Source organism: Atractosteus spatula, chromosome 3, assembly GCF_055471065.1.
Source record: "Atractosteus spatula isolate fAtrSpa1 chromosome 3, fAtrSpa1.hap1, whole genome shotgun sequence".
Taxonomy (NCBI): domain Eukaryota; kingdom Metazoa; phylum Chordata; class Actinopteri; order Semionotiformes; family Lepisosteidae; genus Atractosteus; species Atractosteus spatula.
Window position 1 is genome coordinate 9,210,708 of NC_142708.1, and position 19,026 is coordinate 9,229,733.

The following is a 19,026-nucleotide window of genomic DNA, read 5'->3' on the forward strand; positions in this document are numbered from 1 at the left end:
CTCCTGCGTCTTCCTGTAGGTTTGGAGTCAGGCCTCAGTCTCTGTAGAGTCTGCATTTTACCTCTCTCCATGCAGACTTTTTCTCTAGTTGCTCTAGATTCCTTCCAATATAAATATTTTCCAGGATTTGCTGGCAGTGTTGGATATTCCAAACCCTGTCCAGGGGGGAGAACAGTCATCTCTGGTGCCCTGTGCTTCTGGAAGAGGCTGCAGTTTGCTCAAACCTTTGTGAATGACATCTTCTGGGTATCATGTTCCGTGTTTCAGACATCCTGTGATTCAGCCGTGTGGGGTTAGGAGGAGCACCACAGAGCAAAATGTGTTCTTTGAGTCTCATACAGTGTCATTCATCATTGAATGGTCAACTAGTAGGTGATATTGGACAGAAATAACATTTAACTAGCAAGACAAGAAGAGTGTGAGTATGAGAGAACAAGTAAAGTTGTTCCATGCTGAAAAAATAGAAAGGAGAAACAAAACATTTTGGGTGTTGAGCCTTTTTTAGGTGTGTGAAGAATTGAAAAGAGACTAGGGAGAGTTTTTTGCTGTCTTATTTTTTGGAAATACTTTTGAAACTGAGAGGAGAAAAAGACAATAAAGGCTTAAACGTGTAGGTAGTTCAATTTAAGGGGCCGAATAGCCATTAGGAGCAGAGATGGAAAACAACAGAAGACGCTGGTGTCTTTGGCAGCTAGGAATGAGAACAAGTGAGAGTCCAGATGTGACCACTGCAGAACCCATGGTTAGGAATTTCAAGCAGTACGTGTACATCCTGGAGGAAGAAAGCTCTGACACAATATGGACCAAGCTGTCTTTCGGTATATGCTGGTTCCCTGCCTATTGAGGACATATAGACTCAACTGGTTTGGTGAACTATTTCTTCTTAATGTGCAGCATTTATTTAATTTCTAAAGAACATGATTCATATCTATAAAAGCTATGTCTATCAAAGCTATAAAATCTCTAATTTATCTCTATTTATACAATATCAGATTCAATAAACCTGTTCATTTTTCTTTCAATGATTTGATACTGTAGGCATTGATTATTTTGATCTGTAAAACAAAGAGTAAGACAATGAACAGGGATTCAGGTGATTACTTAACAGATTAACCTTTGCTGATTTTTACTTCTGCTTTTCTGACAGCAATTTGTCCCCCTGGATGGAACAGTTTCTCTGGTAACTGCTACTGGTTTGTGAGCAATCCCAATCTTCTGACCACCTGGTATGAAGCTCAGAGAAAGTGCTTTAACCTGGGAGCTCTTTTGCTAACAATCAAAAGGTAAAACGCAATCTGGAAAAACTCATGCTCATCGTGTCTTACAAAACCCTGAGAGTCGTCTAGGGTGATCAACCAAAAAGTGTTGGATCAAAGAAAGAGCTTGAATTGAAATAACTCCTGATGGCCACTGCAATACTGTAGTCTGTGGCTGATCTTGATATTGATAATGTATTATTGTAAAGGAACAAGTAAAGGTGTATTCCATGCTGAAAAGAGAAGAAAGAAAACACAACGTTTCAGCTGTGGACCTTTCTTCAGGCATGATATTATATCCTTAGCTTGGCTAAGGATATTATGTCCTTAGTGCTATTATATCCTCTGTGATATTACTGTATATCCTTAGCTATTGACACCTGAAGAAGGCTCCATGGCCGAAACGTTGTGTTTCCTTTCTTCTTTTTTCAGCATGGAATAAACCTTTACTTGTTCCTTTGCAGCCTACGCATGCTGATGCAGCCACCCACCTGATATATTATTGTATGTCTATACTGTAAATACTGCTCGTATGTACAATTTCGATGACTTCTGGAATCCTCCTTTCCCAATTGGTGCAGATTTTTTAGAGCAAAATCAATCGTTTCACTTCAGTTGTTTTCCAAATATTATACATTATTTTTAAAAGTTATCAATAGTATAATGTTGATATTTTTAATTATATGACCACACCAATGGAATTATTACCATCATTACCAATATTATAATGGATATTCTAAAACAGTAAGATTTATGGGTTTTACTGTTTAATACAAATCTTACTTCTGGTTTTCAAACAAACATTAATTGACTCTTCTATATTGAAACAAGTTAAAAATAAATTAAACAAGTAATATCATTAATAATAATTATTGCATATTTAAAAATGACGGTAGGACAAAGAAGAACATACATCAATAATAAAGCATTTTATGTTCAACGTCCCTCAGCACTTGACTCATTTCACACTTCACAGATCATTAAGTAGCTGAGCACCGAAAGTCGCCCATATTTTCCAAAATTACTTCTCATCCATATTCATCTAGAGATAAAACCAAAAAAAAGCTTTCCACTTATATTAGATAGATTTACTTTGACCCAATCAATATGCTTCTGGATGACAGTTTTTCAGTTCTTTGAAGTCTCTGTATTTTAAGTTGTTCTGTTTCTTTTCTTCTGACAGTGAACTGGAGCAGTTTTATATCAACGGCTTTCTGCCAGATCTGCAACAGGTGGAGGTACCCGACATTTGGATCGGTTTATCAGGTATGTTGGTTTGAAACAGCAATTGTAAACTTGAAAGGTTTTCTGGTGCAATCTGTGTAAAACAGTTTTTTTTTAGGTGAAGGAAAAAAAACACTGGCCGTAAAATAATAGTTCTATCTCTGGTAATGGAGACAGAATCTAATATAAACTGAAATGTTATAAAGACTGGCTGTTTTTTTTTTCTCTTGCGCCCTCATTTACAGCAACAGTCAGCAGTGAGTCAGGGCACACACTGAAAGATTCATTTCCTTAACTTCTTTGCCAGCAACTTTTACTTACAGTAATATGTGGTTTAAAGCTTCCAGGTTTACTGTATTGTGCTAAAGGACAATAGCTGTTTCGTACATCCCCCATAACTTAAGATTTGAAACTACGAAACAAAATCCGTTGTCTCAGGGACAGCATGAGAATCAGTGTCATTTATGGACGTGTGCTTTATTTTAACATGACCTGTGTGGTAATATGTTTACTTTATGTTTTATAATAGGATAGAGACACATTCATTGGTACTTATGTAATTCCAAAGCTCAGTCTAAAAGCACATTATCCTGTGTGGACATTTAGTGCTGTCACTGTGCACAGAGCTTTCTCTTCCAGTAATTTAACTATGAATGTGCTAGCTCATGTGCACTAATCTTGCTTGGCATTATTTACTATACTCACTACATTCCACTTTACTTTTAACACAGGTTGCCTTAATTGACTTCATTAAGAAATATCGTATAATTTCTGCATTACACGGTGTCAACATTAACATATTCTTCAGAGAGTTGCCTCATTCCCTGCAAAATGTTGAAAACAGTTGTTTTCTAGGGAAGAAATGTCACATTGACTTTTCAAGACAAACTTCTTGTTCTTCCTTAACATTAGATAAGGATACAGATGGCACTTTCCAATGGGTGGACAAAAAACCAGTCACCTTCCAGAACTGGGCTCCGTCTCATCCGCACAATACTGCAAACATGTGGGACTGTGGGCAGATTTACACCGGTAAGAATACAAAGGCACTGGTTTCAGGATGCAGGATTTATGGATTTATATACTGGACATAAAAAGCCCACAAGTTCAATGGTGAAAAGAAAATAAATTACAGCAATTCACAGCACTCTTTACCCTGTACAGCACTATGAAATGAGCAACAATTTTGGAAAAGTAATGAAGGAAGCTTGGAATCAGTTTGTGACTTGGGACCTTGATGTGTCTCCAGTGTGGTCGATTTTTCTGATGTCTGCCCAGCAAAGGAAAGATGTGAACAGATTCAGGGGGAGTTAAGTGAAGCGGAGCAGATGGACAGTAATCTGTATGTGATATTATGTCAGCAGCTCTTTCAGGAGGGTCAGAGTGCGTGACTAAGATCTAAAAGGGACCTTTATCCAATATGGCAACTCAGCTGACTTGTATTAGGTGAATGTCACTACCAAAAGTTATGGTGGGTCCAGTCTGAGAAAGAGGATACTCATGGTTTTCCAGCTAGTGTTTATGTAATAGGACCTAAAACTAGTTTATGTTACATGAAGACCATGGTTGTGTCTCTCACCTCTGCCCTCTAGTGGAAGAAATTAATAGTCATATTTTAACACGCCATAATATATACAGCAAAGACGTGAATGGCTGCTACTTTTTCTTTACACAAATCTCTTTCAAGCTAACATTTTGCTCAGACAAAACACCTGTCTCTTTCGTCTCAAGCGTAGTGAGTTTTCAAACATCACATAGCAACAAACACGGCTGACGTCTTAAATATTTTATTTTAAATGTTGATCTATCCAAACTACACATGTTTTCCCCAAAATGGTGGGGGAGATGAGGGTGGTGCCTCAGCTGCAAAAGAGTTTTGGCCACAAACATTATTTTCCATGTTTCTCCCATGCAGGAGACGTTGAAGGAAAGTGGGAAACAACGAGCTGCTTCAGGAACTTGGGATATGTCTGCAAAATGGCTGGAGGCCATAACATCAGACCCACCTCTGCCCCAGGTAGGGTGGTTTCAGTGGATAATGATAATGATAATAATAATAAAGTGCTTCACAGGTAATGGGGACGAGCTCTTACCTGGATGATACGACGGCAGCCATACTGCGCCAGTACACTCACCACACACCAGCTCTCAGTGGGGAGGAGAATAGAGTGATGAAGCCAGTTCAGAGATGGGGATTATTAGGAGGCCATGACTCATAATTAGGAGGCCATGATTTGGCCAGAACACTGGGGTTACAGCCCTACTCTTTTCAAGAAACGCCCTGAGATTTTTAATGACCACAGAGCGTCAGGACCTTGGTTTTATGTCTCATCCAAAGGACGGCACCTTTTTACAGTACAGTGTCCCTGCAGTGAATACCTGCTGGTCAGTCCGAACTGTTACTGTGCTGTTTAGTCTTAAAGAAGTGCAATCCATCCTATTATCCTATTTTCCTGAAACTTTCTCTCAGATTCTCTTTTGTTGTTTGCCTTTTTGTTTGTACTGGTTACTTCATTTCAAGCTAGACTTATAGGTTTTTTTATTTCCTTTTGATTTAGGGTCGTTCTGTGACACAGGGTATGTTCTGTTCAATGAGACATGTTACCACTTTGAAAGTGATTTTGTCAAGAACTGGGGAGAAGCTCAAAAGCACTGCAGGGATGAGAATGGAGATTTGGCCAGCTTCCAAAATCAAGAAACTTTGAGCTTTCTGACTGGTGAGTGCATCTTCCTGAAGATGTGTATACTGTAGCTTTATGTGATTAATCTCTTTTTAACACAAAAATGTTCTGCTTTTTCATCAAGCTTATTGCTCTGGTGTTTCTCCAAGTATTTTGTTTGTTGTCAGTTTCTTCTCACTTCAGTGAAAACATGTTGTAATTCATTATTACAGTTGGCAGTGCTGTATGCTTCCTTAGGAGAGACAGACCAGCTTGCTGACTGAGTTATTTTTCACAAACTCTGAAAAAGACCTGAAGTGATAGAGCTGTCAGTGATTGTCTTGGGGAAAGCTACATGTAAAAAGCATTCCATTACAGTTACAAACTACTAGTGGGATTACTTTTTAATAATTAGTAAGCCACTGGGGGAAAATAATTTTAAGAAGCCTTTAGTAGTTTTGTGCATAGTTACTAAGTAAAACATTAAAAAACTTCTTCCAACTTTTAATGAATTTTAAAAATGTAATCTCTTACACTTTTAATAGTAATGACTTGTTTTATATCAGTAACTTCCCCAATACTGGTGGCTGTAACTTTGCAAAAGGCAGGATTAGATGTCTCTTTAGATGGTTCAACCCCCAAGAGGTAATTAAAACAATTTCTTAGCATTCAGAATAACTACATGCTCTTCACACATACCATAAACCCTTTATCTAGATTATGTCCTAGTTACAATATAAAACTTTAAGAATTTTTTTAATGCACACAATGGTAAAAAAACAGACATAATTTTTATATCAGGTGGGTAGCTGCGTCACCATGTGTAGGCTGCAAAGGAACAAGTAATAGGTTTATTCCATGCTGAAAAAAAGAAGAAAGAGAACACAACGTTTCAGAAGGCTTCACACACCTGAAGAAGGCTCCACGGCCGAAACGTTGTGTTCTCTTTCTTCTTTTTTTCAGCATGGAATAAACCTATTACTTATAATTTTTATATGACCTTTTGGACAAAATCCAAAAGTCATTAACATGTGTGAAGGCAAGTAAACATGACATTCAAAATGGATGATGGAATATTCATTCCTAATATGAAGTTTAAGGCTCTTTGACCCTTGTCTAGCCTCAAAAATGTTGGGCAATTGGAATTATTGCAGTATTAATTAGGAAAGTGCTCAGCTGAGTGTCTTAGTTTCCCAAAGTATAGGAACTTACATTTTGTGTTGGTCAACACTGTATATTTCTCTGCGTTTGACTTCTGTCTACAAAGAAAAACCCAGCTGTGAATTTCTTTTTAAAAAGCTTGCCTCTCAAAACTTTTGTTCTGAATAACCCTGAGTGCAAATATGTCGGTTTCAAGATGGAATCCGTCTGTTAAGCACCGAAACGTTGACTTGTTTTTCAAGCGCACATGTCCAGCTCCTCGTGGGTGGGCCTCAACAATCTCAACAGCGACAATCATTTTGTGTGGTCGGACGGGACCCCAGCGGTAAGCCGAGCCTGATACCTATCGCACTGGATCCGTATGTGACCGGCTTGTGCGTCTCACCTCGCTGTCTGGTTGTGTGAATGCGTTCGCATGGCAACAACAACAACAACAACAACAACAACAACTCTTATTATAAATAACATTGTAGATCATGTTGTTTGCTCATCATAAGAGATATTTATTTAATTCAGTGATTTAACAGGCACAGAGGAAAATGGTACTAGTTACCACGGAATGAGCATTTTAAGCTTTGGAATAAACTGTACATGTACAGGAACTGAAATTCTAACTTTTTTTTCTCCAGACTTTTATTCCATGGGGCCCTGGGCAGCCCGATAACTGGCATAATAATGAGCACTGCGGGCAACTGCTAGGCCCTGAAGCTTTTACTCCCGGATACATGAACGACCTGAACTGTGCTTCTGGCTATTCATTTATATGCAAAAAAGGTCAGGAAGATTTTTGTCTGGCTCAGGTCAGGCACTTGCGCAAAAGTCTTTCCATTGATATGTAGATGCCGCGTATTGCATGCCGAGATTCTGCGATAATCCTTTAAAACATATTTTCTCCGGTTTAAAAAAACAACATACAAATGATACAGGAACATGGGGTGACAGATTTTTAAAAAAAATATCTGCTTTTGAAAGAGTCTTTTTTTTTAGAATCTTTCGTTTCATAGGTGATGGAGCGACAGTTCTGATTTTTGCTGTTTAAATGCAATCATGTGTTTCAACGGACGATGATCTAATGAGGACCGATTTTATCTGTTAAAATTAGTTATTTTCCCTGCACTTTTATTTTACCTTTGAGCTTTACAGAAGTATTCAATGTTTGTTTTGTTTTTGTTTTTTTGCCCTGCAAGCTTAGTCAGTGATCTATCAAAAATGGAGAGTAACTGAGAGCAGCCTCAGTCGATATCTGTGTACAGATTGATTTCACTTTAAATTGTTATTTTAGGGAAAGGTCAAGGACCACATCCAACCCCTCCGACAAATGGCCCAGGTAACTACCAGCTTCCAAGCGACACCTAATGAAATAAATAAGCTGCGTTGTAAATATACTTTTCACTGCTCGTTTTTATTTTACGTCTCTATGTGTCTCTTATCCAGGGTGGACTGAAAAGTGTGGGTCGTGGGTGTCCAACCCGTTCAATGAGTTCTGTTACCTGTTCCAGTCGCTTTCGATGAAGACCTGGGCTGACGCTCGAAGCGACTGCCTGAACCAGGGGGGTGACCTGGTCAGCATCACAGAGCCCTATGAGCAGGTCTTCATCCAAGGTAAAGTGGCCACCGCCTGGGAGAAAACGTAAAACGCAGGAAAAATCCCAAATTGGTTTCGGTTCGAATTTCTCTCCAAGTCTGCCCGCGCGTGTCCCCCAGGTTGGGCGTCTTTAAGATGTTACTTTCGGATCTTGTATTTGGTAACATATCTGTATTTCAAACACCCTCCAAAAACAAAACTAAGGACTTTTTTTTTAGTGAAAGAACATTTTTCACTACAAAGTTGTCAACCATTTTCTTTGGAAGACAGAGCACTTCTTTTCAATGCTGCTGTTCTCCTCTTTGGTGTTTCTTGAGTGGTGCTACACATTCCTGTTAACAATCAAAGCTTTCAGCTTTGTGTAAAACTGTCTCCACATGAAGTCAGACGCGGTTTCCCAAACTATTTTGGATTGTAAATTGTTAATAATTGTAAAATTGACTGGTCGGATCCTAAAAAGGAAAAACATTAAAAGGTCTGATGATTTTATTACCACATATATTACAAATGTCCCTTAATAAAGTTCATTTCCTGGTTAATAACATTACATTTACTTCTCTGCTTAATTCACCACTATCCAAAAATCAACTTGCAAATATTTAGACAATAACATTTCTGAAAGTGTAAATGGTACCGGAAAAATTAAACAATCATAAATTGTAAAGAGTGCAAACAGACTTTGTAGGTACAAATAAAAAGTTCTAAACTTCTATTGTGCTGATATTTAGTACACACAGACTGCTCTGGAACATGTTTGAACAATTAATGAGACACAATTTATTTAATTTAGTGAGGAAATTCATTTGTAATTGTGAGTAGGGGGATGTATTTCTTTACCCCAAGGGTTGTGGGAGTGTGGAACAAGCTAGCCAGTCACATTGTTGAAGCCGATATCTTGATCATTTAGATACCAATTTTCAAACATGCTTAATTGACAGAATGGCCTCTTACTGGTACCCTGTCTTTGTTTTTTCATTTTTATTATGGGGATTATGACAAAATTACATTTCTTTTACATATAATAAAATTGCCTAAAATCTGAAATGAATTGAATACTAAAAGAAGAAATAAATGAAAATGACTGTAACATAAATTAATTCCTAGCTAGTGCGATATAAATAGCAAATTTCTGCAGTTTATAATTATACCATCTGAAGATAATATAATAATATATAAAGAAACATTTTCATGATAAATATTAAAATGTAACTTAATATTGTCTTAAATCAAAAGAGCAAACAAAGGAGGATTTATATCTTTCTGGCTGCTAACCTCTTTATGTTCTTAATTATCTGCCATCAACACTAGCAGCTTTTATACATCGGGATGGAGAACTACTGTACTTAAAGGAGATTTAGAACATGACTCAGCAAAGAGGCAGCCTGTTTTAATACATTTAATACAGGTGCAACTGTGACCCAAAAAGGAAACATCCATTAGTTGAAAGCAACAGCAGCCCTTTCAATCAAAAAGGCAACGTTTGTGGTAAGCAGATCAGTAACAAAATCTGCTCTGTCTCTCTTCCCAATCCTATTGCAAGTTAAATAAGAAAATACTCCTCTATGAAATGGATGAAATGCAAATTTTAAATTTGCTCTAGACAGATAACAAAAACCACATAGACAAAGATGAGGGGACTTTGAAGCTGACAAAGCATATACGCCCAGGGAATGTTAGGCAAAAGTTTTGCCTTAAGAGCAGCATCATAACACTTTTCTTTTTGTTGCTTAGAATGGGTCAGTAGTACAGAGTAGTCACATCGCGAAGAGTCTCCGGGTATGATAGGCAAGAGTAACCAGCGTTGTATCTTGCTCTGCGGTGTATTTTCTTCGTCAATTAAAGGATAATTAAAAAAAACATTTTTTGGTCTGTAGATCAGATTGCATCAGTCCCAACTGGGGCTTACTTGTGGATGGGTGGCCATGATTCTGTGGTTGAGGGGGGCTGGGAATGGGCTGACAACTCCCCCTTTCGCTACATCAATTGGCACGCAGGTAAGACGCTGACCAGACCAAAGCCCTTCACACTGCAATACTGCATTGTGATCAAGACCATGGTGTAGCAGAGCGCTCGTTAATTGTCTGAGTAGTTACATCAGGTTCCAAATGGAAGGCAGAATTATTGTGCCAGTGAATTCTAGCCTCTGTGAAATCAAAGACAAAGTTGAACACAAACTTTTAAGATCTAGGAATATTATGCAGCTCCAAGTTACATGCTCCCTTTAAAATTATTTTCTGTCCTCACAATAACTTTTAACAAAGATTTCTATCCTACCATTTAGTAGAATGGTAAAACCCTCAATGCTCTTAATGTGTAGTATTCTGTAGAATTCCAGCATAAAAGGTAAACTCAATGTCTAAGAAAATGCATTAATAAATTCTAAATGAATGTAGGGTTTATTGATCATATTGTGGTTGCTCAGGTAATCCAGATGACTACTATGGAGAGGACTGTCTTGACATTCGAATAAGAGATGGGTACTGGAATGATGACAACTGCCAGCATTTGAGGGGATATATTTGTAAACGGCGAGGTAAAGTTACTTTTTTCCTTTTGTCGTTTTTGTTCAGTGTTGCTGTTTTTTTTCATCATTAGCTGAAACTTTCAAAGGGAGGCAAGTTAGACTTGTGTCAGTCGAAATGCAGACTTACCCAGAGACCACATGTGTAAATGGGGAGCATCAACAGGACAGCAGGCTTGAGACAAAAACCAGTACTTCATTTAGAGTTCCCGTACCACTCCCCTGGACACTTTCTGAAAAAAAGTGATAATGTGACATTTTATGAGAAACTTGAAAATATTGACTCTTAAATCAGTAACACTAATTAACTATTCACTTGGTTAATAAATGTTCAGGAATATTGAGCAGCACATCAGTATTATGAGTTTACTGTAAATCTTGTACTGTCTGAAACTGTTTGGGACTTCGGATCCTATGATAATCCTACCCCCCTTCATTTAGTAAACACAAAAAAAATGAGTATTGTATTGTAACACTGTGATTTCTGTACACTAATTTAATATCATTCCTTCTTGATTTTTCAGGGAATATGCCTCCTGAAGAACACCCACATGAAGGTACTGTATGAGTTTCAATGGCTAACTTTGTCTTTCAGAAGATACTTTTCTGGTTGATTTTGTGGTGGAAGCAGTGGGATTTTAGCATACTATAACGGCTAAGCAAAAATACAGTACTAAAATTCAATACCAGAAGAATCTGAGGGCTTTTTTGTAGGCTTTCATATAGGTAATGTTGTATGAGATGTATTGACTATAAAAAAAACTATCTCTAACTCTTCCAGGATACACAACTGTCCACATCTGTGAGGGCACCATTGCCGGAATCACATGTCCACACGACAGTGTTATCAGTGTCCAGGCTGCTATGTTTGGAAGGAAAAGTGATAAGATCTGTCCTTTGGGATCAGGAGCATCAAGTATGGAATAAGAAAAAAAGATACCCTCCATTTCTGCTATATAATGATTACAGTGCTTTGTTTTCACCTACCAGTTTAAGCATAAGAAATGTGCAGCTCAAGAAACTTTGTCCTGTATATTTCTATGCATTTCAAGTGAAAGTGCTTTGTGTTACATAACAAAAGATGCAAAAATGAAGGGTTAAGGCTAGACGGGGTGGTACAGAAAGATTATTTTAAGTGCAAGCCATGCGATCATGCTTAGGGAACACCAAAATGCCATTCATTAAAAAAGGCTCAGCAATACTTTTGCAAATAAAGCACTGCTACTGACTAGATGTAAAGCCCCAGAGTTCCAAACATCCACTCTTTGTCAGAAATACCCTGGTGAGGGTCGTCCCAGCTAGGGCCTATCCCAGTAGCTCAGGGCACAAAGAGGAGCTATGAGCACACAAGTGATGTTCTAACTGGATGGGCCACCAGTAACTCCAAAGTCAATAACTACTATGTCCCACAAGAGCAAGTAACATTTACACATGCGTCTTCTGTTTTTCATTGCTCAAAATGCATATTTTTCATGATTACCCAAACAGTGACCACCCGTGAGAGTGGGGAACAGGCTTGAGACAAAATCTATGACTTCATACCACTCCATACTGCACGGAGGGGCATGGATTACAGGTCTAGCTTTCCTTGCATAAAATAAACGCACTGTTTTTGCACAGACACACTCTGACTTCAGATATTTTCTTCAAACTGGCAATGTCAAAAAGACAAGAGGACAACCATAAAAACATAACATGGCTTACCTGAAAACTAACTGGAGTGTTCATTAACGGGACTCATGTTTTTGTGAATCTATTTGGAATATTATGTATCATTACTCCTCAAATTTACCTTCCCTAGAAACATGCATGGTGGAAGGCACTTTGCCTTTGATCCGGAAATATTGTGACAGTCGCAATTTTTGCATTCTGTATGCCTACGCTGAGAATGACCCCTGCCCTGAAGTATCGAAATACCTAGAAGTGGTGTACACCTGTGAGCAAAATGGTGAGTACAACCCAATAAAGGTTTCTAATGAAGGGCTAATGTGCTCTTTGTGCAATAAAATATTGAATATGTAATACAAAATGTAGTAGAATAAACGTGTCTGAATTTGCTTTTGATAAAATGGTGAGTGTACTCTATTCTGAAAACTAATTCCAGTATTGAAAAGGGTGTAATAAAAAAGATTTGCCTGTCCTGCACAGATCTCCTTAATTGTGGGACCTTAGCTAATTGGTAGCTTTAACTAAAATGCACAATTTTATCTGGAGTAAATCAGCGATTGCCCTTGCTTTGGTAAATAAGGGGACTCTAAAAATCATGTGCTTTCTAAATTGTGTTCAGATTTCAATTCAGAACGTTTCCACTCTATACCTCAGATGGTTGTTCTCAGGCTTATTGGTATTGGTATTTTGTGCACACATACTCTATATTATTACGCAAGTGTTGCTTTCTCCAGTGTGCGTGAGAGGACTGGGAATGGAAGACGGCACAATCCCCAGCACGCGGCTCTCGGCCTCCTCATCCTCCAGTAATCACGGCCCGGACAGCGCCCGCCTGAACGGAAACTCCTGCTGGATGCCCTCCAGTCCCGGTATGATTGATGTCTCACGCTCCCCCTGCTGGTGGATTTACTGTTCTGTTTCGCTGTATTTCTGCTGCGCTGTCCTATTGTCTTGTGTTCTGAAATTACTGTCAGATTTGAAATTGAGTTTATTTGTAATTTATTTTTAGCATCAATTTTAGCATCTTTTTTCCTTCTTACAAAGTTTGTTGGCATGATACTGTACATCCCCTTGAGAGGCATCATCACAGTTTTGAGAAGGTCCTGTGTTTATTACTGACTTTATAATAATAATAATAATAAACTTTATTTTATATAGCACCTTTAAAGGTGGCTTCTCAAAGCGCTTTACAGGATGACAATAACAATAAATAAGAAGACTACAACAATAAATAAGAAGATTTCACAAGACAGGACACAATTATAATTACAACAATACAACAATAACAATAGAGGAGACCGTGGAAGGTGGTATTAAAAAGAGCAGAGGGGTGAAGAATGGAACCAGTTAAGTAAAGGCTTTTCTGAAGAAGAAGGTTTTGAGTCTGGATTTGAAGGAGTTTAGAGAAGGTGACTCTCTAATATCCTTGGGCAAAGAGTTCCAGAGCTGACTTTGTCATTTGTTGCATCTGCGGAGTCCATGACATCAGAACACGTTTTTTTAGGCACTAGAGAGAGACCTGGACAGAGACATTAGATCATCCCTTGGACTAAGGGAGAAATAAAACACAATAATGGGTCTTTTCTCTTCCTAAACTGGAGGACAATCACGTTCTGAGCAGATCTGAGCAGTATAAACAGTGCTCTGTGCTGTAGATTACAATGATTATGGTAATTAAAATCACAATCTTAGGACCAGTTCGGCCCAATTCCTTTTGTGGAGGAACGAAACGTTTGAAGCAGTGTGTTTGTTGCTCTATAGACGATTCAGGAACACTGGATTGTAGGCCATGCAGGAGCTCTGCGATGTTTAAGTCTTAACTTTCCCCTCACGCTGTAGCTAATTCGTGGATCCAGGTTGATCTTGGAGAGACTAAGAAGGTGACAGGCATCGTAATTCAAGGCTGCCCAGATGCTGATCACTGGGTCACATCATTCAAGGTGCAAAGCAGCGTGGATGGCAGGACCTGGCGAGACTATGTGAATGATGGAGAGGTAATCGGAGAGCAATTTCAGCTCTATATTTTCACCCAGCAGGCGTGATGATTCATAGACAGTAATCCCTACCTTGCTCTTGTGGTGGGTGTGCGCAGGGGTTTCCTGGAAGTGTTGATGGCACTACAAAGGAGACGCAGCTCTTTGGCACACCTCTCTCCGTTCAGTACATCCGGGTCCTGCCGCTGTCCAGCAACACACTGCCTGGACTTCGCATGGAACTACTGGGATGCAAATCAAACTGTAAGTTAAAAAGACTTTGGAGCTCCTTTAAGGAGTACCCAGTAGCACAGTATCTCACTGACAATATAATTAATAATAATATTTCCTCACGTTTATTTAGAGCTTTTCTGGACACTCCACTCAAAGTGCTTTATAGGTAATGGGGACTCCACTCCACCACCACCAATGGATGATGTAATGGCAGCCATAGTGCGCCAGTACACTCAACACACACCAGCTATCAATGGGGAAGAGAACAGAGTAATGAAGCCAGTTCATAGATGGTGATTATTAGGAGTCCATCATTGGTAAAGGCCAATGGGAAATTTTGGTCAGGATGTCGGGGTAACAGTCCTACTGTTTTTGAGAAACGCCCTGGCATTTTAAATGACCACAGAGAGTCACGACCTCGGTTTTACATCACAACCAAAGGACAGCTTTTAACAGTATAGTGTTCCCTTCACTAATGCAGTGGGGGCATTAAGACCCACACAGACCACAGGGTGAGTGCCCCCTCCTGGCCCCTCTAACACCTCTTCCAGCAGCAGCCTTAGCTTTTCCGAGGAGGTCTCCCATCCAGGTACTGGCCAGGCTCACACCTGCTGAGATCCAGTGGGCTGCCAGTTGTGAGATATGGCTGCTGCCTCTTTGCGGCTCAGAATGAAATCCCCACCTAGAGTACGTTTCTGTGTTATCTGCTCTCCTTTCCAACCTGAACTAGATTGTTCTGTACCTGTGGACCTGCTGCAGTTTCTCCATTCTGCTGTATATCCTTGGACTCAGTTGTGTAAATCAGAAGAGTCCTGAGGAACGCTGGGTCAGACCAAAGCCCCAGCATCCCAGTCATGGGCCATAGACCTCCAAAGTTTTGTAGCTCCCAGTATCAAGGATTATGTACTCACACAGAAATCAGATACGTATGACCTCCCCTTGTCTAAAGGAGACAGCGCTTCCTCAGAAGTGATGTTGCAGTATAGTAAATCTAAGCAAAAATGTCAGTGAATACTGATTGTATGAAAAGGAAATATTTTCTCCCCAGATACCGTTACCTGTGGATCAGTCCCTGCATATAGCTTCATCAGCGATAAAAAACTGTAAGTCAGCCTTGAACAAGAATAATCAGTGTTGCTCTCAGATCTTTGATCGTATGACTCTTAATAACATTTCCTCAACTTGCTTCCCACATATGACATCCATGACATGGTTTTGAATTTTGGGTTATTGAGTTATGTTGCATATGCATGATCCTAAACAAACATATACAGTACATAGTACACACACTGTACTGGTCACCATGTACAGACAGCCTCTAAGACAGAGCAATATTGTTGTTTTTCACTGCAATCCCTAAACTCACAAACACCTTTTCACCCCCTCTTGCGCAGTATGATCAAGATACTTGTGAGAAAGTAGTATGATTACCATATGACCAGGAAGGGATTTTAAAACTGAAAGATGTTGATATGTAAATTCAGTGTTGTACCATTGCAGAGATGGTGTTCAATGCCCATGCACTGTCTGGAACCAGCTGTTCACCATGAAAGCTAAACTGAATGATACTTGTTAGCAAATTAGTTTCATTCTTCAGCTGTTCATGCGATCCAGTAATTTTGTTCGGAATGTTGAAATCCCATCCTATGAGCATGTGAAGGCACAAGGTCATCCTCCTAAGTCTGATGCAAGTCAACTTCACTTCCCCCACTTCACTAAGAGAGCTATAATACAAATTTAGATACCTCTTATTAAAGTAATAATTTAATAGCAGGGAATAAATTGTTGAATAAGAGTTAATAATTTAGTTTATAAAGTCCATTAAACATGTTGGTTTATCTTGTTCTTTATTCTTCTAATGTTTATAAATATTTCAAAAAATTATTTATTGTATTTCTTGGGTTAAATGACCTTTTCTTAAAAGTATTTGTCTGTCTCAGGGTCCACTGTCCTGCTGGTTGTGCATCAGAGCCTTACAATGTCTTTGGTTCTGGAGTATACAGAGGTGTAAGTGGATATGTGGACATGAAACCTGCTATCTATCACCCCATAGTTCTTACTTTCATATGACACTATTGCACACTACAGCACCAGATGCACTCAGTTTGTGTTTGTTTATAATCTCCTGATCTCCTTTATAATATGAATGATGATTTTGGTGATTTTAAGCCTACCTAAAACAATAATCCAGCCAATAATACCGATTTAATTTACTGTGATCATACAATTTGCAGTAACAAATCTCTTGGAAATACTGTTTATATAAAGTAAGCTACTGTTTCTCACGATTGCTTATAAAAATAGTTTTTTTTGCCAGTTTGGTTTGTAAAGCAAGTATATAGTGTCAATATCAGATATTTCTAAGAGTTTGCTCAATTCAAGCTTATTATCCACTGGGGGATAATTGGATGCAGTCCAATTTTAGAATACAACAAGGAAGACAAACATTACCATCAGATAAGGAAGTACAATTGTTTTACAGGAGATTAGAGAGTTACTTTATATTGTTTGAGATATTACAGCAGGGATGAAAGATTTCCTGTGCCAATGAATTTAATTCCTGTGTCTCCCAGATTGGACTAGTGTAAATTCACACACCCCATAATGCTCTGCTCTTCTTTACAACCCTCGGTTTGTAAAGGATATTTAAGTTTATTTGATTTAGCCAAAATATGATGCTGCCTTTTCACTATTTTTTACCCATCCTAATACAATTAACGTACTATTACTCAGTTTGGAGGCTGCCAATCTGAATATGTTGAGGCACTCTCAATGCATGACTTATAGAAAAATGTGAAAATAGTTCTACCTACCTTGAAATAACTGAGCTTTTTTATAAGTGGTATCACAACATTTGTCCAATCTTAGGTCTGTGTCTATGACCAATCCCAAGGACACATAATCATTGAAAGTTTCTGCACTTTGACTGTTAATTACAGTAGATCTGTGGGGTGTTGCATTTTTCCTAAAATCAATGACCAGTTCCTTTGCTTTGACGACATTTAACTTCAAAGAGAACCCACACCGCCATCACATTGGATAGTTTGTATCACAAAATTTTAAAACAGAGATTCTACAGCATGTTTAAAATGCAAGATGGCATTTTACAATCAAATTGTTTTTTTTATGGGTTTCTGAAACCACCCATTCATTTACTAATTAAATCATAAAAAAACATTTCAATCAGTAGTTTTCTTCATTAAAAGTTGTTTTTTTCTTCCCTTGACACTGCGTAGTTCAACTTTTAATCCGTAGCTTGGCATGCGATTCCATTGCTGCACAGATTTACCCCTCTGATTTACTGTACATGTCTGCATGTCTGGAATGAAGCAGTTTTTAATAGTTGTGGTAAGAGCTACAGCCTGTGCATGCTGAGCCAGGTTTCCCATCTGCAGGACTCCAACATCTGCGCAGCCGCGATACATGCTGGAGTGATCCTCAATGAGCACGGGGGAGACTGCACAATGCTGAGACAGCCAGGACTTTCTCTGTATGCCGGGAGCAGCAGGAATGGGATCACGACAAAACAGTACATCCGGCCTTCTGAACCTTCACCTTAACCCTGCCTCCCACAGGGAACAGATTTCATAACTGTGACTCAGAGAGCCCCGAGACTATCGATCAGTGGTTCTTAACCTTTTTGGCCAAGGAACCCCCTGGAGGGTGGGCCTGGTCCTCAGGTATCCCCTAAGATTATCATAGGCATAGAACGCTAAGAAAGGGGTGTTTTTTGTTTTTTTGCATGTATGTACAGTACAGTATGTGCTGTATCATAATGGAATAATAAATATGCATATATCATTTATAGTCTAAATGATTTCAAAATTAACTAGTAAATTAACTAGTAAACTAACTATAAATAGTTTCCTAAAAACTACGCACATGAAAATCTGCCATTTTGGAGGTGATGCCCGAGGTACCCCCGGTACATCTCGAGGTACCCCAGGGGTACGCCTATCCCCGGTTGAGAACCACTGGATTAATTTCACACACCATAATCTTTGCTGGGCCAGCCACTTGGGAGGTCTACTGTCTTTCTGTGGATATAATTTTATTGTTAAAAGTGTTTGAAAATGAGAGCTTTAACCAGATTTTTTTTAAAGCAAATAGAAACTACGTCTGTTCTGAACTTTGGTATTTCATGGGTTTTTTTTTCAGGAAAATATTATCATTCATGAGTCCTAGTTGATTAAAAAGAAACGATGGTTCACCAGTGTAACCCTTTGTGATCTGTAAGAGACACTGCTATCTTTTCCTACTTTTTTCTTCACAGGTATAATGGCAACTTCCCCTACTCCTACAGTTTTGCTGATGGTGGTATGTGATATTGCTTAACAAGACATTCAAATCAAACACCAGACTGTGTTCAATGCAATACATTTAATCGATGTGGATAACTAGTAAGATGCATGACCAAGCATTAATAAACATCTTGCAACATAATGAATAGCTGGAGAAGTGAATGTCAAAAGAATCCCTTGTTCAGCTAGTTTGGATTGCATCTTTTTAAAGGAACTAGTATTTGTGACAGGTGGGCTTTGAAAATGAAAGATGCTTGTTCAGTGCAACACATAATTCACCTGGTGATTCTAATCCAAACTGTATGAAAATCTTTGTGCTTTAGAACATAAGGATGGGCTCAAATAATCCTATTACAAACAAAAAAATAACAATGAAAAATATTTTCCAGTGACTGCCAGTTCCCGTCAGCAGCATAAATATTTCAACTGTCTTTTAATTTTAA

At 38.7% G+C, this 19,026-nt stretch overlaps 1 protein-coding gene across 1 annotated transcript in view; it reads left to right on the forward strand.

Annotated features, from left to right (window-relative positions):
• The window catches only part of LOC148837369 (secretory phospholipase A2 receptor), a 51,607-nt gene that overhangs the window by 5,960 nt on the left and 26,621 nt on the right, over positions 1-19,026 (forward strand). The window contains exons 7-27 of the mRNA XM_088910222.1: positions 1,148-1,283; positions 2,440-2,522; positions 3,393-3,512; positions 4,396-4,497; positions 5,039-5,197; positions 6,544-6,626; positions 6,931-7,075; positions 7,584-7,628; positions 7,736-7,908; positions 9,766-9,880; positions 10,309-10,419; positions 10,932-10,964; positions 11,189-11,323; positions 12,209-12,355; positions 12,810-12,944; positions 13,915-14,069; positions 14,168-14,312; positions 15,331-15,385; positions 16,223-16,289; positions 17,678-17,811; positions 18,556-18,599. Of these exons, the coding sequence (XP_088766348.1) occupies positions 1,148-1,283; positions 2,440-2,522; positions 3,393-3,512; positions 4,396-4,497; positions 5,039-5,197; positions 6,544-6,626; positions 6,931-7,075; positions 7,584-7,628; positions 7,736-7,908; positions 9,766-9,880; positions 10,309-10,419; positions 10,932-10,964; positions 11,189-11,323; positions 12,209-12,355; positions 12,810-12,944; positions 13,915-14,069; positions 14,168-14,312; positions 15,331-15,385; positions 16,223-16,289; positions 17,678-17,811; positions 18,556-18,599 (2,322 nt within the window). The remainder of the gene's footprint in view (positions 1-1,147; positions 1,284-2,439; positions 2,523-3,392; positions 3,513-4,395; positions 4,498-5,038; positions 5,198-6,543; positions 6,627-6,930; positions 7,076-7,583; positions 7,629-7,735; positions 7,909-9,765; positions 9,881-10,308; positions 10,420-10,931; positions 10,965-11,188; positions 11,324-12,208; positions 12,356-12,809; positions 12,945-13,914; positions 14,070-14,167; positions 14,313-15,330; positions 15,386-16,222; positions 16,290-17,677; positions 17,812-18,555; positions 18,600-19,026) is intronic.